The sequence below is a fragment of the Pan paniscus genome, chromosome 9 (assembly GCF_029289425.2).
Source record: "Pan paniscus chromosome 9, NHGRI_mPanPan1-v2.0_pri, whole genome shotgun sequence".
In the NCBI taxonomy this organism is placed as follows: Eukaryota; Metazoa; Chordata; class Mammalia; order Primates; family Hominidae; genus Pan; species Pan paniscus.
The window spans coordinates 67,476,684-67,500,067 of NC_073258.2; the positions used below are offsets into that span (position 1 = coordinate 67,476,684).

At 55.2% G+C, this 23,384-nt stretch overlaps 2 protein-coding genes across 16 annotated transcripts in view; one reads left to right on the forward strand and one right to left on the reverse strand.

Moving 5' to 3' along the window:
• Nucleotides 1–23,384, forward strand: part of LOC100990116 (phosphofurin acidic cluster sorting protein 1) — a 198,789-nt gene that overhangs the window by 173,789 nt on the left and 1,616 nt on the right. For 3 of the 11 annotated variants that reach the window (XM_034933063.3, XM_034933064.3, XM_034933065.3), the window contains exons 23-37: nucleotides 55–174; nucleotides 7,348–7,460; nucleotides 15,683–15,958; nucleotides 18,879–19,109; nucleotides 19,260–19,329; nucleotides 19,954–20,176; nucleotides 20,800–20,887; nucleotides 20,991–21,092; nucleotides 21,186–21,359; nucleotides 21,485–21,584; nucleotides 22,163–22,212; nucleotides 22,308–22,375; nucleotides 22,795–22,903; nucleotides 22,994–23,152; nucleotides 23,233–23,357. In XM_034933063.3, coding sequence (XP_034788954.3) covers nucleotides 55–174; nucleotides 7,348–7,460; nucleotides 15,683–15,958; nucleotides 18,879–19,109; nucleotides 19,260–19,329; nucleotides 19,954–20,176; nucleotides 20,800–20,887; nucleotides 20,991–21,092; nucleotides 21,186–21,359; nucleotides 21,485–21,584; nucleotides 22,163–22,212; nucleotides 22,308–22,375; nucleotides 22,795–22,903; nucleotides 22,994–23,152; nucleotides 23,233–23,357 — 2,008 coding nt within the window. Of the gene's footprint in view, nucleotides 1–54; nucleotides 175–307; nucleotides 1,866–7,347; nucleotides 7,461–14,872; nucleotides 15,040–15,682; nucleotides 15,959–18,878; nucleotides 19,110–19,259; nucleotides 19,330–19,953; nucleotides 20,177–20,799; nucleotides 20,888–20,990; nucleotides 21,093–21,185; nucleotides 21,360–21,484; nucleotides 21,585–22,162; nucleotides 22,213–22,307; nucleotides 22,376–22,794; nucleotides 22,904–22,993; nucleotides 23,153–23,232; nucleotides 23,358–23,384 lie in introns of those variants that run through there. The other 8 variants (XM_003828659.5, XM_055094545.2, XM_055094546.2 and 5 more) reach the window with 4 other exon arrangements.
• LOC129393381 (uncharacterized) lies at nucleotides 1,968–15,545 on the reverse strand. 5 transcript variants are annotated; one of them, XR_008620211.2, is made up of 3 exons: nucleotides 15,424–15,545; nucleotides 3,284–3,481; nucleotides 1,968–2,233 (listed from the first exon to the last, which is right to left on the reverse strand). XR_008620211.2 is itself a non-coding variant. In XM_055094547.1 (3 exons), the coding sequence occupies exons 1-3, from the start codon at nucleotides 14,676–14,678 to the stop codon at nucleotides 2,170–2,172; spliced, it is 312 nt and encodes a 103-aa protein (XP_054950522.1). In that variant the 5' UTR covers nucleotides 14,679–14,789; the 3' UTR covers nucleotides 2,017–2,169. The 5 variants fall into 5 exon arrangements, 1 of the variants encoding a protein (XP_054950522.1); XR_008620210.2 differs by lacking the exon at nucleotides 15,424–15,545 and adding an exon at nucleotides 14,456–14,710 and having other exon boundaries at nucleotides 1,979–2,233; XR_010113455.1 differs by lacking the exon at nucleotides 15,424–15,545 and adding an exon at nucleotides 14,880–15,018 and having other exon boundaries at nucleotides 2,017–2,233.

Here is a 23,384-nt window from a genome sequence, read left to right on the forward strand (position 1 = left end):
GGGGTGGCGGCCTCCCCAGGGGCTGGGACACAGGTGGCCTTGCTTGCTTTCCAGTTCCCACCATCTTCCTGAGCAAGAAACCCCGAGAAAAGGAGGTGGATTCTAAGAGCCAGGTCATTGAAGGCATCAGCCGCCTCATCTGCTCAGCCAAGCAGCAGCAGACTATGCTGAGAGGTGCGAGGGCGGGCAGGGCCGGGAGGAGGGCAAGAAAGGGACTGGAGAGGGAGGCAGGCAATGGCCTTTCCCAAGGGGCCCTGGGGAGATGGCCTGAGCAGTCTGGTCACCCCTCCTCTCCTGTCACCCCCAGTGTCCATCGATGGGGTCGAGTGGAGTGACATCAAGTTCTTCCAGCTGGCAGCCCAGTGGCCCACCCATGTCAAGCACTTTCCAGTGGGACTCTTCAGTGGCAGCAAGGCCACCTGAGGCCCTGTCTCCCAGCCACTTTCCCTCCTGGCACTGCCACCAGCCTCACCGCCTGCGGGCAGGGGGAGGCCAGCAGGCCCGGGCCCAGCATCCCTTCCCTGGCACCAGGGTCTGCCTCTCACTCGCCCAGGTCCCGAAGGACACTGCCACAGGGACGCCTCCCCTCCCCTCCCCTCCAGCCCACCCCTGCACAGCCCCTCCTCATTCCCGCTTTTCCCCTTCTCCCTCCTGCTCCAGGCCCAAGGCGTGTTGGTTTTGCCTTCTGGTGCCCATAGTCCCCTGGACTGAGTCCCCCAGGCCTTCCTTCACCCGACTTCCAAACTCTTCCTTGTGGTATCAGTTTCCTTCCCGGAAATGAGAAAGCTGGAATCCTGGTCCCCAGCAGGAGAGCCTAGTCCTCCCCCAGCCCCTCCAGCCACCAGGGTGTCCTCTAAGATGCAGCTGCCAGATCCACTCACTCTGCCGCCTCCAGCAGGACCCAGGGCCACTTTCAACTCTTATGGGGTTCTCCACCTGCCCCAGAGCTTCCCAAGGGAGGGTAAGGGGGCACCCTGAGCCCACAGGACCCCTGCTTCACAGCTCACAGGGGCAGGAGGCAGCTCCCCCGCCTCCAGGACCCTGTTGCTATGGTGACACAGCGTTTCTAGGACAGAGGGGCCTCCCAGTCTCCCCCCACCACCCGTGCACGACTTCCTCACCACCCCCAGGTTCCCTGCAGATGTCGTGTGTGTCCTGAGTGTTTCTTTGGTTCTTTGCACGCCAAGTCTCTTGGTTGTACCATGTGACACACCCTGTGCACTGGTCGCTGTCTTCGTGGCTTCCACCCTTGTTGATGATGCTCCTGCCTCTGCCTCCCAGCCCCTCACCCAGCACAGCTCTGCCTGGACTTAGAGAGATGGGAGGCAGACCCCCACCACCATACATGCTGTCTGTGGCCCCTCAGACATTCTGTTTCATCTCCCATTCATCTCCCTCCTCCCACCGTGTCAGTTTTTCTGCCTTTCCCTGCTCTGTTCTTCCCCCTCCTTAGGCCCCAGCCTGGGCCCAGACCCATCCTCCCAGCCAGGTTTCCCTCCAGCAGGCTCCTTCCCTCCCTGTCACCTCCCTCTCACCAACCCGGGGTCTGAGCCCCTCAGTCCTGACCGTCCGTGTTCTCAGGAGTGGTTGAGGACACAGGGCCCCAGCCCAGCCCTCTGCACCCCACAGCCCCTTTGGAGCTTTTCTCTTGTCCTCTCACTCCTTCCCAGAAGTTTTTGCACAGAACTTCATTTTGAAAGTGTTTTTCTCATTCTCCATACCTCTCCCAAGCTCTCCTCCAGCCCTTCCCAGGGCTCAGCCCTGCTGTCCTGAGCGTCTCCTGAGCCATAGAGAGGAGATAGGGGTGGGAGGGACTGAGTTGATGTTGGGTTTTTCATTCAATAAACTGGTGATTTCTTACCGACTGCCTTGGGCTTCTATGCCCCCTCACTGTGCCACAGGAGCTGCCCAACCCCTTTTCCACAGTGCAGCCCAACTCCAGTGAAAATCCACCAGGAACGTAGGTGGAAAGAAGCGTACTCCCATGTTCTCAATCATGGAAACAGGCATGAAGGTGTCTCACCTGGCATGAGGCAGGCAGAGGTCGGAAACAGGAAAGATGTCATTTCCACACCAAAAGCCCGTTTTTCCCCAGGACCCACCATCCCCAAATCCACCTCCCAAGGCAGTGACGTGTTGAGTGTGGCTTCCCCATCTTCTGATCAAAGGTCAGAACTTAGCTTCTCTCCCCTGCTCCAGGTTGGTGAAGTCCGAGCCAGTGGGGTCTTTGCCTCTGCAGGTGGAGGAAATAGGGCTGAGGGACATCTGTGGAGTTCCTTTTCCTGCCCGCCCTTGACTTAGAGATGGAAAGCAGTGGTAGCCACTGTCCCCTGGGCGCCCGGTTTTTCCACTAGCTTCCAAGACAGGCCTGCACACACAGCCTTCCCCATGAAGAAGTGCCCAGAGGTGGCCAGGCGCAGTGGCTCACGCCTGTAATCCCAGCACTTTGGGAGGCCAAGGCAGGCGTTTTGCCTGAACTCAGGAGTTTGAGACCAGCCTGGGCAATGTGGCGAAACCCCGTCTCTACTAAAAAATATAAAAAATTGGCTGGGTGCGGTGGCTCACACCTGTAATCCCAGCACTTTGGGAGGCTGAGGTGGGCGGATCATGAGGTCAGGAGATTAAGACCATCCTGGCCAACATGGTGAAACCCCGTCCCTACTAAAAATACAAAGATTAGCTGGGTGTGGTGGCACGTGCCTGTAATCCCAGCTACTCAGGAGGCTGAGGCAGGAGAATCACTTGAACTCAGGAGGTGGAGGTTGCAGTGAGCCGAGATCGCGCCACTGTACTCCAGCCTGGCGACACAGCGAGACTCCGTCTCAAAAAAAAAAAAAATTTTTGCCGGGCGTGGTGGTATGTGCCTGTAATCTCAGCTACTCAGGAGGCTGAGGCACGAGAATCACTTGAACCCGGGAGGCGGAGGTTGCAGTGAGCTGAGATCGTGCCACCGCACTCCAGCCTGGACGACAGAATGAGACTCTGTCTCAAAAAAGAGAAGTGTCCAGAGGTGAAGGCTTGCAGGAGAGGCAGCGCTTGGCATCCTTGCCCTACAGGTATAGCCCCAGAGGAGTGGATGGCCATCCAGAGCTTGCTGTCACTGGCCTCAGTCTTGGGTTCCCCAAGCCCTGTGCCCAGACGACCTCACATAGAGAGGCTTGGGGACCCAGCTGTGTGGCCCTGCGCAAACTCTCTGAGCCTAGAAAATGAAAATCATACCTGCCTTCTAAATGAGGTGATAGCGGGGCTGGTGAGAGGAAAGGCCAGGAGAAGCAAATCATACCTAGTGTGACCTGGATCCAGGGTGTGAGTGTGGCTGCAGAGCAGGGTGAAGTGCCCACGAGGCCTTCCCGGAGCACAGCCAGGCGAGGGCTGCAGGGCAGGAGCTGTGCAGAGCTGGGGGCCAGGGAGTTCCAGTGGAGGGGGTGGGACAAGTAGACTTGGATCCCAGCTTCTGGCCCTCTTAGGTTCTGGCTTAGAGCTAGGAGAGAGGGTGAAGGGTGAACTCTCAGCCCGTCTGCATCTGACACCATATCCTCAGCCTCCCCTTCTGTGGCAATAAATGTCCCACCCTGCTCCCATCCTCGGGGCCCATCCCTCTTCACTCCTTGAGGGCTTTTCTCCTACAGTCGCCCTCTCTCCTGCACCACGGGTTCTCCCCTCTGCCAGGACTTTCCACCCACTTACATGCATCCCAAGTGGGTATAGCTCAATATCAAAGACCAGAGACTTCCAGATTCCCTTCAGCTGCCATGCCTTGTCTCTGCTCCCCTTACAGCAAAACTCTTCCAAAGAGCTGTGTGTGTTCCCCGTCTCCACTTCTGCCCACTCCCTTCCAGTTTTTTCCTCACAATCCCACCAAAAGTTTCCTTTCCACAGTTGCCAGTGACCTGGGTTGCCCAGTCCTATCAGTAGCATCGGATGCAAATAATCACCCGCTTGAGTCTTTCCACCTGGCCTGTGGACAGCTCTGTGCTCTCCTCTCACCTCCCTGGCCTCTCCTTCTTGGCCTCCCTTGCTATGGTGTCCTCAGCTTCCCAGCCTCAAAACCCTGGAGGACTCGGGGCTCCAGCCTCTAATGTAGCCTCCTCTCTCCCCACACTCAGCCCTAAAGGGAGCTCACTCGGCCCCATGGTGTGAAATGTGCTCCCCTGGGGAGACTTCCCTCCTAGTAAATGCAAACTCGGTTCTTCAGTTCCAAGGCCGAAAACTGGGGAATCCTCCTCGATTCCTGTTTCTCTTGTACCCACCATCTAATCCATGAGCAAATCCTCCAGGCTTATCCTGACAGTGCCTTGCCCCTTCCTCTACTGCGATTATCTCTTGTCTGGATATTGCAATAGGCTCCTAATTATCCCTGCTCCCACCCTCTTCTCCCTGTAGCCTGTTCTCCACTCAATAGCCAGAGATTTTTCAGAGCTGAGCAGATCGTGTTGGATTGCTGATCCAAATTGTGCAGAGTGTCCCACCTACCTAGGTGTGTAAGCTGAAGCCTTACCTGTGAGGGGCCCACATGGTCTGATCTCCCAGGAGCTGCTGGATCTTAATTCCTCTTATGCTTCCCCTCCTCACTGGCCTCTCAACATTCCTCAAACACCACTCAGCCTCAGGGCCTTTGCACGGACCTTTGGTCCTGTCCATCCTGCTGCTGCCCTCAGGCCCGTGTGGCTTGCTCCCTCATTCAGGTCTTGGCTGAAATGTCACCTCAGGAGGCCTTCCCTTCTCCAACCCCTCTTTTTTTTTTTTCTTACTCATATTTCCCACTCCTTGGCATTAATTATTCATTTGTCTCTCCCACAAGAATGCAAGCTCCAAGAAAAGAGGAAATGTTTTTCCCTGTTGTATCCTTGGCACCCAAAATACTGCTTGGCCCATCACAGGTGCACAATAAATATTCGTTTGCAGAATGAAGTTCCCTCTTGCTGCTGGAATTGGGTCCCAAATCCAGATGTGCTACTCAAGACATTTTAACTGATGCCTTAGCCCAAAAGACACCTGGGTTTTCTCATAGGCTCAGAAGTAAGAAGATAGACTCCTACCCCGAGCAAAGAAGAGGAAATCAGCTGTGTAGGGACAGTTTGGAGCACAAGGCAACTCAGGTGGAAGGTGCTGACTCAGACCCTGAAGCAGCTGTGCCCAGTCACCAGGAGTTAAGGCTGGACCAGAGCAGAGCTGCCCAAGGTCCGCCAGAGACTAAAGGCAAAGGGATGGCCTTTTGATGCAGAAAGTGGAAGAGCCTCTATCTAACCTGCACGCCAACTCCAGACTGGTTTTATTTTTAAGTAAACTATTTTATTTTAGAATACCTTTAGATTTATGGAAAAGTTGCAAAAATAGTAGAAAGAGTGGCTATATACCGCCCTGCCAGTTTCCCTTACTGTTAACATGTTATATTCATGTGCATTTGTCATAACTAGTGAGTCAATTGTGATGCACGATTATTAACTAAAGTCCCTATTTTGGCCGGGCGCGGTGGTTCACTCCCATAATCACAGCACTTGGGGAGGCTGAGGCAGGTGGATCATCTGAGGTCAGGAGTTCAAGACCAGCCTAGCCAATGTGGTGAAACCCCATCTCTACTAAAAATACAAAAATTAGCCAGGCATGGTGGTGGGCACCTGTAATCGCAGCTACTCGGGAGGCTGAGGCAAGAAAATCGCTTGAACCTGGGAGGCGGAGGTTGCAGTGAGCCAAGATTGCACCACTGCACTCCAACCTGGGCGACAGAGTGAGACTCTTTCTCAAATAAATAAATAAATGTCCCTATTTTATGCATGTCCTTAGTTTTTCCCTAATGTCCTTTCTCCATTTCAGACTCCCACCCAGAATGCCACACTACGCTTGGTCATTCTGTCTTCTTTTTTGTTGTTGATTTTAGAGACCAGGTCTTGCTCTGTTGCCCAGGCTGGAGTGCAGTGGTGCCATCCTAGTTCACTGCAGCCTGGAACTCCTGGGCTGAAGCCATTCTCCCACCTCAGCCTTCTGGGTATCTGGGACTACAGGCATGTGTCATTACACCTGGCTCTTTGTTTTGTTTTGTTTTTTTTGGTAGAGATAGGGTCTTGAACTGACCTCAGTTATCGATCCTCCTACCTTGGCCTCCCAAAGTGCTAGGATTACAGGCGTGAACCAACACATCCAGCCCATTCTGCCTTCTTAGGATCCTTTGGGCTGTGACATTTTCTTAGACTTTTTGATCTCTATTTTTGATGACCTTGACAGTTTTGAGGAGTATTGGTCAGGCATTTTGTAGAATGTCCCTCAGTTGGGGATTGTCTGATGTTCTTCTCGTGGCTGGATGGAGGTTATAGGTTGTGGGGAGGAAGACCTCAAAGGTGAATGCCCTTCTCAGCGCAGCCTGTGAAGGGCACATGCCATCAACATGACATCATGGATGAGGTTGACCTGGGCTCCTCACTGTAAAGTCCCACACACCTGCTCCCATGCTGTTCTCTTTGGAAGGAAGTCGCTGGTGCAGCCCACACTCGGGTGAGGTGTTGATTATCCCTACATGCATCATCTGGGATTCTGCTGTACAGGAGGTTTCAGACTAATCTTTAAACTGCTTCTTTCGCCACCCCTTTCACCTGCCGTGTCCAAGGACTGACAGCATTAATAGCTGTCACCGTCACCTACAGGGCATTGCCTTTGAGCCAGGCTGCTGCTGAGTGCCTTATATGGTTTATTTCATCGAGTCCTTAAAGCAGCCCTCCCTGTGAAATCAATTCTGCTGATGCTTCCTTTTGCAAAGGAGGAAACCAAAGGTCAGAGCCTCCCCTCCCAACTCTAGAGCCTCCCATTTAACCTAACCACTTATGTTGCGACCTGAACACTCACAGTCATCCCAGACTTCACATGGCCAAAGCAAGACTCCTGATTTCCCTTGATCTTCCCCAGTCGGCAATGGCACCAGCCTCCATCCTGTTACTCCAGCCAGAAACCCGGACTCATCCTGCGCCGCCCCTCCCAATCCATCAGCAACTCTTGTCCATGCTGCCTCCCAAACGCTGTTTCCAACTATAAGCCAGGGTACCTTCCTCGCATAGAGTCCTTTGTCGTCCTGTCCTCCCAGTGCCCTCTGAATAGAGACCAACCACCATCCACCAGGCCCGTGGTCTGGCTCACTACCTTCACTTCTAGTTGCTTTCCCCCTGCCATGCTCACCACCCTCGAGCCACACCTGACCTTTCAGTGCTCACATCCCTCTTCCAACCCCAGAGTAAGCTCCTTTTCCTTTAAGATGTGGCCTTTGTATCACCTCCTCCAAGAGCCTTCCCCAACCACCCCACCCAAAGCCTGGTTGTTAGCCTCTGTCTCTTCAGTCATAGAGTTCACTATTACCTGCAGCAAATGTCTCTGTACTACATTCGAATGAGAGCTCCAGGAGGACAAAGACCCGAGCCGCCGGACTCATTGTTGCAGTATCCAGCACCCTGGCATGCGGCGGACCCTCGATAAAGGTTGGTTCAATGCGTGAGTGAGGGTTAAGTCACTCGTCCAATGCACACATATCGGCTGAGAAGAGGTCAGGTTTCTAAACCCCATCATCTGACTCAGGCCATATCCCTATTCAGATCCCATCTTCCCAACCATCCATACATCTGGCTTTTATTAACTTCCTACTAGTTCGTGTCCTAGGTACAGCATGAACCTAGGTTGGGTCCCAACCTATACAGGAACTCTAAGGCCAGTAGGGGAGACAAGCAGACCATCGCCACACAGCATGACAGGTTGCACTGGTGCACACAGGAGGGATGTCCACCCTGCAGGAAGAGGTGTCCAAGAAGATGTCCCAAAGGGAATGACACCTGAGTGGCATACTGAAGACATCTGACAAGGATGGATGTTCTGGGCGTAGGATGTAGCATGAGATAAGGGAGATAAGAGAGATAAGGGAGAATGTGGCTGATGCCAAGAACCACACAGGGCTCAGTGCAGCTGGAGACCATGGGGATGGTGAGTGCCAGTGGGAGCGGAGGAAGAGTCTAGGCCCTGAGGAGCCTCGTAGCTGTTACTGTTACTACTGTGAGCCAGAGCAAGGACTGCACACTCTGTCCTGAGAGACAGGGGAGCTGGCGAAGGGACCTAGGCAGAGAAGTGAGACGACATATTTCAGAAAGATCTCCTTAATACAACACACCGGGAGAAACAAGACCTGCTCTGCAGACCAGCAGATGAGCTTGAAGGCTGCAGCAGCCATTTAGAAAAGATGTGATGAGGACATTGTAAAGGTGGAAGGGTTAGAAGGAAATAGATAAATCTGAGAGCGACTTAAGAGGTTGAATTAATAGGTTTTGGTAGCTGGTTAGAAAACGAGAGTTGAGGCCGGGCATGGCGGCTCACGCCTGTAATCCCAGCACTCTGGGAGACCAAGGCAGACAGATCACTTGAGGTCAGGAGTTTGAGACCAGTCTGGCCAACATGGTGAAACCCTGTCTCTACTAAAAATACAAAAATTAACCGGGCATAGTGGCGGGCACCTGTAATCCCAGCTACTTGGGAAGCTGAGCCACAAGAATCGCTTGAACCTGAGAGGCAGAGGTTGCGGTGTGCCAAGATCGCGCCACTGCACTCCAGCCTGGGCAGGCGACAGAGTGAGACTCCGTCTCAAAAAAAGAGGCCTGGCATGGTGGCTCAGCACCTTGGGAGGCCGAGGCGGGCAGATCACCTGAGGTCAGGAGTTCGAAACCAGCCTGACCAACATGGTGAAACCCCGTCTCTACTAAAAATACAAAATTAGCCGGGCATGGTGGCGCATGCCTGTAATCCCAGCTACTCAGGAGGCTGAAGCAGGAAAATCACTTGAACCCTGGTAGCAGAGGTTACAGTGAGCCGAGACAATGCCATTGCACTCCAGCCTGGGCAACAAGAGTGAAACTCCATCTCAAAAAAAAGAAAACAGAGTTGAAAGAGAGTCCAGGACAGACTGACTGTCCTGTGTGAACATCCCTGCAGGAGATTCGGACAGGACTTAGTGCTATTCCAACTGGAAGTGGAATATATGGGTCTGGGTAGAGCTCAGGGGACTGATCTGGGCCAGAGATGGAGATGTGGGCCTCCCCACCGTGTGGGAGAGCTGACGTTGGGGAGAGGTGAGCTCATCCCTCGCTGGGCTCATCTCCTTCCTGATCACATGGGCACCTACTGTCCACACTACACAGCTCACGCTTGCTTCTATTCAGTCTCTGCCGCCTCATTTGTGGCTCACCTTCATTCTGAGTGCATCTCTGTCCAACAACACTGCAGGCAGAAGCTGCCCCGTATTTCTCATTCTTTTTCCACACCTTGCGCTCAGGGTCTGTTGACTACTAAGCTTGATGGTGATGAGAATAAACAACCACTAGGAATAGTGTCTGTTATGTACAAGGCCTAATGTTAAGCCTTTATGCCTTTTTTGTTTGTTTGTTTTTGTTTTTTGAGACAGAGTCTCGCTCTGTCCCCCAGGCTGGAGTGCAGTGGCGCGATCTCGGCTCACTGCAAGCTCCGCCTCCCGGGTTCGCGCCATTCTCCTGCCTCAGCCTCCCGAGCCACCACGCCCGGCTAATTTTTTGTATTTTTAGTAGAGACGGGGTTTCACTGTGTTAGCAAGGATGGTCTCGATTTCCTGACCTCGTGACCCCCCCGCCTCGGCCTCCCAAAGTGCTGGGATTACAGGCGTGAGCCACCGTGCCCAGCCCCTTTATGCCATTTTATTGCATTCTCTGGATGTCCCAACAAAGTAGGTAATAGGAACCCTGCTTTACAGATGAGGAAGCAGGTAAAATAACAGACCATGCCTAAAAAGCGACACCACTAGCAAATGGAGAAACGCGGCTTTGAACTTAGCTGAGTCTGACCCCAAGGCCTGCGGTCCCTCCACTGAGCAGGGCAGGACCGGTCTACCCTGGCTGGGAGGTCACAAGGAAGAGAGGGTGCAGATTTGCCATAAGGCCACAGGACAGGAACCAGGAGCCTCTGGGGACAGCTTTGAGTAGACTGATTCTTGGCTCAGTGGCAGAAAGAACCAACAACTAGTGGTGTCCAAGGTAGACAAGGGCCCCTCAGGAAGCTCAGGAAGCTGGGGAGACATGGTCTTTAAGGAGCCTCCCATCTTGAGCACTTACGGGTGAATGTGCTGACTTTTTTTTTTTTTTTTTTTTTTTTTTGAGACAGAGTCTCACTCTGTCGCCCAGGCCTCTCAGGTTCAAGCAATTCTCCTGCCTCAGCCTCCCAAGTAGCTGGGACTACAGGCAAGAGCTACCACACCTGGCTAATTTGTTGTATTTTTAGTAGAGACAGGGTTTCACCATGTTGGCCAGGCTAGTCTCAAACTCCTGACCTCAAGTGATCCGCCCATCTCGGCCTCCCAAAGTGCTGGGATTACAGACGTGGGCCACTGTGCCCGGCCTTATCTGCTGACATTTCAAGTGGGATGACAGCCTTGGCAAAAGTGCCCCAGCCACTTCAGAGAAAGGGAGGGAATCTAGCCAAAAGAAAAAGAATAATTTAAGAAAGCAGATTTCAGTGGGACGAGGGCTTCTGAGGATCTAAAGGGATGCAGTAGGAGAAGTGGGAGTGATTTTCAGGGAGGAAACAGTAATATTAAAAGTAGCAAGAACAACTTCCCAGGCATGGGATGGCAGGGGGCTGCTGAGCACTGTGGAAAGAGCATAAGGAGCTGAATCACCACTGGGCATGGATTTCTTCCTTTATTCTCCATTTACTGAGTGCCCATCAGCAGCCTGGCATGAGATCAGCAGCTGCTGGGGGAGCACAGGACAGTGCAGGATGAAGTAACAGTCTCTTCCTTTGGGAGACACACAGTGCAATCCTCAGAGACAAGATAAAAAGCCAAGTGGCTGAAAGGGCCGAACACATGCGAGGCTAAGCGACAAGAGCATGAGAACCAGCAGGGAAGGCCCAGCCTTCCCCCACCAGCACACCGGGCGGAGCAGCCAGCGCCTAAGGAGAATCCCAAAGGAACCACTGAAGCCCACAGATGGTGAGCAGAACAATTGGAGCCAGGAACCTGCACAAGTCACAAAGGGAGATTGAGAAGTGTTCTCTCCATTTACCGGGAAAAAGGTGATAAAATAAATGTGCTCCCTGGCCAGGCGCAGTGGCTCACGCCTGTAATCCCAACACTTTGGGAGGCTGAGGCGAGCGGATCACCTGAGGTCAGGAGTTTGAGACCAGCCTGGCCAACAAAAAATTAGCCAGGTGTGGTGGCAGGCGCCTGTAATCCCAGCTACTCGGGAGGCTGAGGCAGGAGAATGGCGTGAACCTGGGAGGCAGAGGTTGCAGTGAGCTGAAATTGCGCCACTGCGCTCCTGCCTGGGGAACACAGCAAGGTTCTGTCTCAAAACAAACAAACAAACAAAAAAGCCTATTAAGCCCGGTGCAGCCGCCTTTCACTTCTCTGAGCCTCAGTTTCTTCACCTGCAAAACAGAGACACTGAAACAGCACTTTCAATCCAGGGCACACAGCACAGGCACCACTTAAGCTTTAAAGCCACAAGAGGCGGCCGGGCTCCGTGGCTCACACCTGTAATCCCAGCACTTTGGGAGGCCGAGGTGGGACGATCGCTTGATCCCAGTAGTTCAAGAACAGCCTGGGCAACATATGGACAGCCCATCTCTACAAAAAATAAAAATTAGCTGGGCATGGTGAGCACCTGCCTGTAGTCCCAGCTACTCAAGAGGCTGAGGCGGGAGGATCACTTGAGCCCAGGAGTTCAAGGCTGCAGTGAACTATGATTGTGGCACTGCACTGCACCCTGGGTGACAGTGGGGCCTCGGCTCTTAAAAAAAAAAAAAAAAAAGTCCACTTTGGGAGGCCGAGGTGGGCGGATCATGGTAAATGGTAAATGGTAAAAATAATGGTAAAACCCTATGTCTACTAAAAACACAAAAATTAGCCAGGTGTGGTGGCATGCGCCTGTAGTCCCAGCTACTTGGGAGGCTGAGGCAGAAGAATCGCTTGAACCCAGGAGGCAGAGGTTGCAGTGAGCCAAGATTGCACCACTGCACTCCAGCCTGGGCGACAGAGCATGACTCCATCTCAAAAAAAAAAGTCCCAAGAGGTGCCCAGGATTCACCCTGGCACCACCAAATCTCAATCTCTAGAGGGAAAGCCTTCTAAGAAAGTTATTTCTCAAAAGATTTTGAAACCCAGTGTCATGAAGAACAAAAGTGCCTTGTGCTCCATATTCTGTTTCCTCCCTGTGAACAGAACATGCTGGGCAGGTGGGAGTCCAGTCATGGTCGGATGTAGTCTCTATGCACAGAGGCAGACTTACCAAAATGCAATCAGTGCAACATATATGTAGGTATATATTTTGAGACAGGGTCTGGCTTTGCCGCCCAGGCTGGAGTTCAGTGGCATGATGTTATTTCTGCTCACTGCAACCTCCACCTCCTGGCTTGAGCCATCCTCCCACCTCAGCCTCCTGAGTTGCTAGGACTACAGGTACACACCACCATGCCTAGCTAGTTCTTGTATTTTTGTAGAGATGGGGTTTCACCAATGTTGCCCAGGCTAGTCTTGAACTTCTGAGCTCAAGCAATCTGCCCGCCTCGGCCTGACAAAGTGCTGGGATTACAGGTGTGAGCCACTGAGCCCAGCCCAACCAGTGGCAATATATCTGGAAAATAAGGCCAATGTGAGGGCTGAAGGATCGCAGATCCCAAACGCAACAGACCCCAACCTCAGGGGCCCTGGAGGAAAACTGACCAGCTGAAATGGACAAGGATAAACACAAGCTCAGCACTGATGCAAATAACATAATCAATGGACATAAGAAACAACAGAAGTTGCTTCCGGAGAGCGGGGCTGGATGGCTGAGGACAGCAGTCACAGAGATAACTACATTTCATTGTAACTTGCTTGTTTGCCTTTTTTTTTTTTAGTTTTTTTTTTTTTTTTTTTTGAGACAGAGTCTGTCTCTGTCACCCAGGCTGGAGTGCAGTGGTGCCATCTCAGCTCACTGCAACCTCCGCCTCCCGGGTTCAAGCAATTCTCTTGCCTCAGCCTCTCCAGTAGCTGGGACTACAGGCGTGCGCCACCACGCACAGCTAATTTTTGTATTTTTAGTAGAGACAGGGTTTCACTATATTGGTCAAGCTGGTCTCAAACTCCTGACCTCAGATGATCCACCTGCCTCAGCCTCCCAAAGTGTTGGGATTACATGTGTGAGCCACTGAGCCCAGTCTTTGTATGTCTTTTGAATGTTGCACAAATGAAAGTATCTGCTATCCGGAAAAAAATCATTCCAGTCACGGTGTCTCATGCCTGTAATCCCAGCACTTTGGGAGGCCGAGATGGAGGACTACTTGAGACCAGCCTGGGCAACATATCGAGACCCGAGACCCTGTCTCTAAGAAAATAAATCGGAAAAAAAAAAAAAAAAGCCAGGTGTAGTGGCATGCACTTGTAGTCCTAGCTTCTTGGGAGGCTATGATGGGAAGATTTTGTGAGCCCAAGAGTTTGAGGTTACAGGCTGGGCCGAGGCCAAGGTGAGTGGATCACCTGAGGTCAAGAATTTGAGACCATCCTGGCCAACATGGTGAAACCCGTATCTACTAAAAATACAAAAAATTAGCTAGGTGTGGTGGTGGGTGCTATAATCTCAGCTACTGGAGAGGTTGAGGCAGGAGAATTGCTTGAACCCTGGAGGCAGAGGTTGCAGTGAGCCAAGATCGTGCCACTGCACTCCAGCCTGGGAGACAGACTCCATCTCAAAAAGAAAAAAAGGAGTTTAAGGTTACAGTGAGCTATGATCACACCAGTGCACACCAGCTTGGATGATAAAGTAAGAACCTGTCACTTAAAAAAAAACATTGGCAGAGCACAGGTTTGAGAAGAACCTGGTTGGATGTAACTGAGATGTGTAAAATAGAGGGTCTTCACTTGTGTCAAAGGCAGCCTGATTTACAGCTTTTTTTTTGTGGACAGGTGGCATCCTTATTATGGGGGGACGTCCCTCTGATCTTTGCAGTTCATTCCTTGTCTCTGGTCACTGGGCCCTGGGCTGATCACCACCTTCTGAGCAGGACCCAGACGGACAAGCTAGACTACACCCAGAAAGGAGAAATTAGGATGGGGAAGGGTCAGGAAACTGCGGTAGGACTGAGTGAAGGGACCAGGGGCAGCCCAGGGAAGAGATGAGACCACGCGGGGCACCATCGCTGTCTCCAAATACCTTAACTGACACAAGGGAGCAGCCTTCTTTCTGAAGACAGAGCTAGGGCTGTGGATGAGCACTGCAGGAAGGCACTTCGGGGTCTATCAGAGGAAATTTCTGCTAGCCTTCCGAGTTGTCTCAGAGCCAAACGTAGTAAGCTACCTGTCACCGGATGTGCTTGAGCTAAGGGCGCTGAACCACCTCTGTCAGAGACGGTGCATCCCCCACCGGATGGGACCCCGGGATGCGGAGCCTGGGGTCAGATCTGCGAGCCAGATAACAGCGGCACTCACTTCTCGGGTCTTCGTGAGCATTAAGTCAATGAACCCAGGGCACCAAAGCGCGCAACACGCAGTAGGCGCTCAGTTAGTGGCGCCTCGCTCTGTACTCCAGGAAGCCCAACCTTCTCCCTGCGCCTCAGTTTCTCCCGACGTCCTCGATGGCGCCATGGCGCCACACTAGGTACCTTCGGGTTCGACCTCCCGAGCAGCTCCACACGCTGAGGCCCCGTGGCATTTTGCGGCCGAGGGCACCCCTCGGGGCCGGCGGGCCCTGGGAACTGCGCCCCGGGCGGGTCCTCGCCCCGCCCCCGCCTCGATGGCCCCGCCCCGTCCCCCTCCCGCAGGAGCCGGCCCGGCCCGCGCTCCTTTAAGGCAGCGAACGGGCCAAGAGAAGCGTGTTTCGCCCCCTCCGACGCCACCGAGGTAGCGGCTTCACCTTTAAGGCGGCGCGGGGGCTGCTGGGAAGGCCGGCGGGATGGAGGCGGCGGGACCGGCTCGCGGCTGCGGGTCCGGGTGAAGCCGGAGGCAGCCAGAGTCGGAGCCGGGCCCGAGCACCAGGCGCAGGTCGGCGCGGGCCGATTGGGCCGGGAGACGGGGTCAGGCCCTAAAGCGGGGGAGGAGACTCCGGGTCGGCCTAGGGGAGGGGGTCGTCATGGGCGCGGCCTGTGGGAGGATCGGGCCAGCCCTGGTAGGGGGCGCGGTCCCGGGTGGCCCGGGGCGGGGGCGCGGCCTTTTCAGGGAAGGCCTCAGGGCGTTGCGCTGGCCTAGGGGAGGGGTCGTCGTGGGCGTGGCCTGGAAGGACTGGGGGCCGCGTACTCAGCCCCTCTAGTTGGAGGGCCTCCGCAGGGTCGGCTCGTCGGGAGGATGGGCTCCGCGGCTTGGCCTGCCTTTTGGGGATGGGGCTGTCCGAGGGGCTGGGCCCGGATCGCCGGAGGGGCCAGGGTCTCCTGCACAGGAGTGAGCCCCCACGTTCCCCATACCTGTCCTGGTTAGGGGGTCCCCGGGGAAACCCGGACACTGAGCCGCCTAAGTCGGCCTGAGCCGGTGGTCTGGGGCCGAAGCAGGATCCGGCTGCACCGCATTGCGTCTCCCAGGCCTAGACAAGCTAGGCGCGCCCTCTGTAGGCCAAGCGCGGGCACGGTGCGGGCTGCCGGCTGGGGGACCTGGGCACACGGGAGACTCAGGCGTCCGGGGACCGCCTGTTTACCTAATCCGGGGCGGACGGCGGTGTGGCCCCAGGCCCGGCGCCCGCCTGCCCGCACCCTCGTCCTCACAGACGCCACAGCCATGGCCATGATGGTGCTTCCGCGGGAGGAGAAGCTGAGCCAGGATGAGATCGTGCTGGGCACCAAGGCTGTCATCCAGGGACTGGAGACTCTGCGTGGGGAGCATCGTGCCCTGCTGGCTCCTCTGGTTGCGCCTGAGGCCGGCGAAGCCGAGCCTGGCTCGCAGGAGCGTTGCATCCTCCTGCGTCGCTCCCTGGAAGCCATTGAGCTTGGGCTGGGGGAGGCCCAGGTAGGTCAGTCTGGGGCATTGAGGTGGGAGGTCACTGGAGGGATCGAGCCTTCAAGAGGAAACCGGTAATGTAGGAGAAGAATCTGAGCAGGGAACCGTCTGTTTCCTGGAGCCCCATGTTAGGACCCCAGTAAATACCTTTTGAAGAAATAAATGCACTTTGGCGACCCCAGCCCTGCCCTAAGAGACCATGATCACCCTTGCCCCCACGCAGAGCCCCATTTCCGGCTCCCCTCTACCTAAGGGAGACTGGATGGCATATGAGAACAGAAAGAAAATCCTTAAGGAAACACAGCCTCCCACCAATTAATTCTTCTATTCACTCGTTAACAGATGAGTTATTGAGGGCCAGCCAGGGTGTTAGGTGGATACAGGGCCCAACAAAATAGACAAGATTCCTGCCCTATTAGAGACAAAAACACACATACAGAAATAATTGGTTGTTACAAATTGTGACGAGTTCTGCAAAGAAAAGAACAAGATTTCATGATAGCTCGCAGCAGCGAGTCTTGTCTACTGGTCATGCAGGACTTCTGTGAGGAAATGACAAACTGAAACCTGAGGGAAGAAATGAACCAGCCTCCAGGAAAGGGAGGCAGGGGAGAAGTTGCATGTGCAAAGGTCCTGGGGTAGGAAAGAGCTTGTGGTGGAGGAACTCGGGGAAGAACTGTGTGACTGGAGCTTCATGGAAGGGAGAGAGGGACAGAAGAGGCCTGGGGAGAAGCCAAGAGCCAGATCATGGCCTGGTTGGTTTAGGTTTTATTCTCAGGAAATCAGAAAGCCTCTGGAGGGCTTTAAGCAGGCAGGCAACACAGTCTGACTTGAGTTTCTAAAAACTCTCTCTGGCTGAGATGTGGAGAATAAACCTCAGTGGGTCGAGGATGGAATCACTCTCCAATGAGTGGTTAGGAAGCCACTGCTGGAATTCAAATGAGAGCTGGTGCTTGGAATTAAGAGGTGGCTATGACGGTGGAGAAAAGGGACCAGTTCTGGATGTTCTGGAGGTAGGTCCAGCAAGACCTGGGGGTGGAATAAAGGAGAGAGAGAGGAAGGCAGCATCACTCCCAAGTTTGTGATTTAAGCAAATGAAGGGAGGAGAGGGCCTTGGTGGATCAGAACTCTGTTTTGGCCTCCTTTAATTGAGGCTGCCAGGATGATATGCAGTTGGAGATGTCCAGGAGCCATTGGGATGTACAAGGAGTTAGACTTGTTTTATTCCCCTCAGAGCTTGGCTGAGCCCCTGCCTGGCACGTGAACCCTGGGGAAGTTGTATCATTTTGGTTTCCTTGTCTTTAAAATAGGGATTATGCCATCTGCTGTGTACACTTCCAGGCTGTTGGGGGAATTTTTTTTTTTTTTTTTAAAGCTAGTGGTTATGGAAACACCTGTCACTTAGGCATTTGCTAACCAACTACAAAGTACAGGGTCTCAGACAGCCTGGCCCTCTGCAAGGACATTCACTCCCTGCCAGTTGGCCGTCAGAGGTAGAGAGGACCACTCAGGGGCCCCACACCTGGTGGAGCACGTGGACTCTCACAGAGGGGGAACAATCTGCATGGAGGGCATGGGCATCAAGGCCATGTGTGAAGCTGGAGCAAAGTGGGAGGTGTGACTAGCTGGAGACACAACTGCAGAAATGATCCTGAACTGGGAAGGACTGGGAAAGGGTGGAGGCCGGGTGTGGTGGCTCACACCTGTAATTCCAGCACTTTGGGAGGCCCAGGTGGGAAGACTGCTTAAATCCAGGACTTCATGAGACCCCGTATCTACAAAAAATAATTTTTCTTTTTTTTTTGAGACAGTCTCGCTCTGTTGCCCAGGCTGGAGTATAGTGGCACGATCTCAGCTCACTGCAGCCTCTGCCTCTCAGGTTCAAGTGATTCTCCTGCCTCAGCCTCCTGAGTAGCTGGGACTACAGGCACGCGCCACCACACCCAGCTAATTTTTGTATTTTTGGTAGAGATGGGGTTTCACCATGTTGGCCAGGATGGTCTTGAAATCCTGACCTCGTGATCTGTCCGCCTTAGCCTCCTGAAGTGCTAGGATTACAGGCGTGAGCCACCGTGCCTGGCCAAAAAATTTTTTAAATTAGCCAGCTGTGGTGGTGTGCACCCGTAGTCCCAGTTACTCAGGAGGCTGAGGTGGAAGGACCACTTGAGCCTGGAAGGTAGAGGCTGCAGTGAGCTGTGACGGTGCCATAGCCCTTCGGCCCAGGTGACAGAGTGAGACATTGTCTTAAATTAAAAAAAAAAAAAAAAAAGAAAGAGCAAGAAGGGAGGTTGGACCCTAGGCAGGAAGGCAGGAAGAGACTGGAAACTAAGGAAAGGAGTTGCAGAGGCTGGGGAGAGGGGTAGGGGTTGAGGCCAAGGCCTTTGGATACTTTTCCTGCCCCTGTGGCTCCTCATGCCAACTGAGCATTTGGGACACATGCCCCTTCCCTACCTGGGAGCTGCAGAAAGGCAGGGGATGCTGTGGCCCCTCAGCAGAAGTGGGGATGGAGTCTTTGGGTGGTCCTTCAGCCATCTAGCAGAGTTCTGTGGGCAAGCGCTAGCCCTGAGGCAGGGAGCAGTAACCTACTGGCTGTGGCAGCAGGGGCTTGAGTACAACCCAGGGAGAGACGAAGGAAGGGGCTAGTAGCTCAGGGAAAGCACAGCACCCCAACTAGCCCTTTTGGGGTTCTCCTGATCCTAGAAGGAAGGAACTGGGGACTCCCAAGCCTCCTGGGTTTGGGCTTTGCATTATGGTGTGTCGGGGGCCTTGAGGAGATTCTCCCTTGACAAGCAGAGAAAAGACCTGCAGCTCCTCACTGTAGGGCCAGGCCTGGCCCTTAACTGGGTCCCAGAGCCAAACTAGGCCCAGGCTACAGTCATAGGCGAGGGGGTCGACAGGGCTCCGACCCTTACCTGGGCTGGTTGCACAGGTGATCTTGGCATTGTCGAGCCACCTGGGGGCTGTAGAATCAGAGAAGCAGAAGCTGCGGGCGCAGGTGCGGCGCCTGGTGCAGGAGAACCAGTGGCTGCGTGAGGAGCTGGCGGGGACACAGCAGAAGCTGCAGCGCAGTGAGCAGGCCGTGGCCCAGCTCGAGGAGGAGAAGCAGCACCTGCTGTTCATGAGCCAGATCCGCAAGTTGGATGAAGACGCCTCCCCTAACGTGAGCTCCTACCATGGTCACTGTTGCCCAGCAAGGGGGCCTGGGAGCAGGGAGGGGCAGCATGGAGCAGATTCGGCTCCACCCCAGCCCATGGACACCCCGGCTGCCCTGTGCCTCCTTCCCTGATGCTCATCCTGTCTTCCTTCCCAGGAGGAGAAGGGGGACGTCCCCAAAGACACACTGGATGACCTGTTCCCCAATGAGGATGAGCAGAGCCCAGGTGAGGATGGGCAGTTCTGGAGTGGGGGAAGGAAAGGTTGTGTGAACTCTTGGTCCTTGGGACCGAGTGGCTGCCATGTTCCTTCCTGCCTCACTTCTGATCATGACACCCTAGTGTGTTAGAGCTTCAAGAACAGTTGTACGTGCTGCTGCTTCTCACATCCCCCCAGCTCTGTGGTGAGCAGACATCACAATTAAGAGCTGTGGAGTCACCAGCCTGGCTTCCAGTGCTGCTCTGCCACTAGCTTCCCTGACCCTTGGGAGAGTTCTCTTCCTCTCCGAGTCACCTCTGAAGGAGGCACATGCAGACAGCCACAATGGGGCCAGTGCCTGCTTTGCTGATGGTACTGGTTATGCATCGGGGCCTCCACTCTGTACACAGGGACACAGGCTCAGAGGTTAGGCAGCTTGCCCCAGGACACAGAGCCTGAAGTACTGGAGCTGGGCCTCTACCCCCTCTTTCTATGGGGTAACTAGACCCACTCTATAAATGGGGAAACTGAGAAAGAGTGGTTAGTGACTTCCCCAGGGCCATGTGTCAAGTGGCTCAAAGGCACAGCTGGCATGTGCCATCCCAGTCCAGTGGGCAGATGGTACATCTGACCTCCTGCCCTTGGCCCTGCAGCCCCTAGCCCAGGAGGAGGGGATGTGTCTGGTCAGCATGGGGGCTACGAGATCCCGGCCCGGCTCCGCACCCTGCACAACCTGGTGATCCAATACGCCTCACAGGGCCGCTACGAGGTAGCTGTGCCACTCTGCAAGCAGGCACTTGAAGACCTGGAGAAGACGTCAGGCCACGACCACCCTGACGTTGCCACCATGCTGAACATCCTGGCACTGGTCTATCGGTGAGGACTCTCTGGGGGTGCCCAAATTCTTCTGGAAGGCTCCAGCCCTGGATCACTAACCCTTGGTGCCTGCTGTGGGCCAGGACTCGTGGCCCACCTGCGTGGAGCTGGGCTACAGATGCAAGTAAAACTGTCTAGTGTAAGAGAGAGGCTTGGCCAGAACTGGGGAGGGACTGCACATGAGGACTCCAGGGGTCCTGGGGAGTCCACACAGCTTCTCCAGGCACCAAGGCTGGAGGAGGGGCTTTGCCAGAAAGTGAGTTTGCCCAAACACAAGAGGGCTAGAAAAGGTTCCCATGGCAAAAAGCCAGCATGAGCAAAGGCACTGGGACCTGGAGAGCAGGACACGCTAAAGGGGCAGCAGGAGAGCCATGTGGCGCCCAGGAATGCTAGGCACCAGGCAGTCGGTGGGACCCCAGCACTGCGCACCCCAGCCAATTGTGAGAAAACTGCCTACAGCCCCTGGAGCTCGGAGAGCAGGAGCTGAGCAGGTCTCCCCACACTCTGGGTCTCACTCTGTCATACACACTCAGTGAGTACAGGAGTGACCACAGGGATTGCAGACCACTGGGGAGGGCCTTGAGCTGGAGGACAGCCCTGACCATGCTCCTACCTGCTCCCAGGGATCAGAACAAGTACAAGGAGGCTGCCCACCTGCTCAATGATGCTCTGGCCATCCGGGAGAAAACACTGGGCAAGGACCACCCAGCTGTGAGTGAGGGTTGGGTGGGAGGTGGGGGCTGTGCCCCATCCCCTGCAGGTCCCAGAGTCCTGCAGGGCCTGGGTCAAGAAGCTTCCGTTCTCCCACCTCCAGGTGGCTGCGACACTAAACAACCTGGCAGTCCTGTATGGCAAGAGGGGCAAGTACAAGGAGGCTGAGCCATTGTGCAAGCGGGCACTGGAGATCCGGGAGAAGGTGGGAACAGGCAGGGCTGGGCAGGCCGGGGGTCTGGGAGGCAGGGGCCCGGGCAGCCCTGAGCCCAACCCCTGGCTCCCTCTCCCATCCCAGGTCCTGGGCAAGTTTCACCCAGATGTGGCCAAGCAGCTCAGCAACCTGGCCCTGCTGTGCCAGAACCAGGGCAAAGCTGAGGAGGTGGAATATTACTATCGGCGGGCACTGGAGATCTATGCTACACGCCTCGGGCCCGATGACCCCAATGTGGCCAAGACCAAGAACAACCTGGTACCTTGGGGCTGGGAGGAGCTGGAGGATGGGAAGGAGGGAGGCAGGGATGAGGTTGGGGAAGAAGGAGAGAAAAAGGCTTGGCTGCATGCATCCCGCTCACTCTCTGGGTCTCCCGCTTCCAGGCTTCCTGCTACCTGAAGCAGGGCAAGTACCAGGATGCGGAGACCTTGTACAAGGAGATCCTCACCCGCGCTCATGAGAAAGAGTTTGGCTCTGTCAATGGTGAGTGCGTGGTCACCAGGTGCCTCTAGCCCATCCATCCCAGGCCCGCTCTGCCATCAGCACCCAGGACAAATCCCTCAGCAGGGCAGGCCCTCAGGCTTTGGCCTGGCTGGTCACCAGCCTCACCCTCAGATGGTGCCCAGCCACCTGTGCTCACGTTTGCACACATGAGCACACACCCAACTCACGTAGCCCCCTTGGCCTGCTAGTGCCTCATACGCCTTTGCATCCCCCTTCTCCACTGGCGATTCTTGCTCACCTTGAGGGCCTGCCCCAGTGTCTCCCACTCTGGGAAACCACCTCTGGCCCCGGATGGTCAGTCATCTGCTCCTGAGTCCCTCGGAGCCTGGCCCATCATTCAGGCCTAGCACATGTCTTGGGCTGTGGCCTGAGGTGCAAGGGTCTGTTCTGCTCATCTCTGTCCAGAAGAGGGTCAGTAGTGTTTTGGGTCTTACTCTTGTTCATGCATTCAACGAAGCCCAACCATGGTCTCCCCTCCCCTGACCCCAGTCCTGTGTCCAGCCCAACCAGGTGAGACCTATATGGTAGGCTGGTGACAGTCCCCTTTCTCTCCCCAGGGGACAACAAGCCCATCTGGATGCACGCAGAGGAGCGGGAGGAAAGCAAGGTAGCTCTGTGGGGCAGGCTGGGCGGCTGTCAGGGGAGGCTGGGATGTGCAGAGGGGGGCCTGCTCTCACTTCTTGTGACCATTCTTTCCTCCAGGATAAGCGCCGGGACAGCGCCCCCTATGGGGAATATGGCAGCTGGTACAAGGCCTGTAAAGTAGACAGGTGAGTGGGGCGGGGCTGGGCTGGGGAGCAGGGCACGGCAGGGCGGGCTCCACATTCCATACTCTCACCCCCAACACACCCCTCCTCTGCTGCTCATCTGGCAAGGCCCAACTCACAGGTCACCTGTCCCAAGAAGGCTCTGTCTTCTAATTCTCAGCCTAATTCTCTGGCTCTGGGTCTCCCAGCTTTTGGTCCTGGTGACAACATCCCATGAGGGCCCTGGGGCCAGGTCCCCAGCCCTGGGGTGATTTCCCCAGGACAGAAGAGGCTGGGTGGGCCCAGCACAAGGCTTGACATGGGAAGGAATGGATTCTGGCTACCCCGGAGGTCCATGCTTCCTCAGGGCCCCCTGTGGGCTGGGTGCCAGGATGGGCCCTGGGTCTGGGGGAACATGGAGTTTGAGACTGTCCCATCCACAGCCCCACAGTCAACACCACCCTGCGCAGCTTGGGGGCCCTATACCGGCGCCAGGGCAAGCTGGAAGCCGCGCACACGCTAGAGGACTGTGCCAGCCGTAACCGCAAGCAGGTGGGGCTCCATGCAGGAGGGGGTGGGCAGACACCTGTGTGGCCCTGGGTGTGGTCCATTCACTGCCTGATGCCCCTGCCCCTCCCTCAGGGTTTGGACCCCGCAAGCCAGACCAAGGTGGTAGAACTGCTGAAAGATGGCAGTGGCAGGCGGGGAGACCGCCGCAGCAGCCGAGACATGGCTGGGGGTGCCGGGCCTCGGTCTGAGTCTGACCTCGAGGATGTGGGACCTACAGCTGAGTGGAATGGGGTGAGTCCGGGGCCTGGGCCGGGTCGGGCTGGGAGCCTAGGTGGCCAGCGGGGCCTAGAGGCGAGCCTGTCCACCTGCAGGATGGCAGTGGCTCCTTGAGGCGCAGCGGTTCCTTTGGGAAACTCCGGGATGCCCTGAGGCGCAGCAGTGAGATGCTGGTAAAGAAGCTGCAGGGGGGCACCCCCCAGGAGCCCCCTAACCCCAGGTGAGCCCCCCACCAAGGTGAGCCTCA

Coding starts and splice junctions, on each gene's coding strand:
- LOC129393381 (XM_055094547.1), bottom strand. CDS start 14,678: ATGCCACGGGGCCTCAGCGTGTGGAGCTGCTCGGGAGGTCGAACCCGA. Junction 3,482..14,628: donor TCGGGAGGTCGAACCCGAAG/GTACCTAGTGTG, acceptor CCTCTCTCCTAG/CTCTAAGCCAGAACCTAAGA. Junction 2,234..3,283: donor CTGGATCCAGGTCACACTAG/GTATGATTTGCT, acceptor CTCCACCTGCAG/AGGCAAAGACCCCACTGGCT.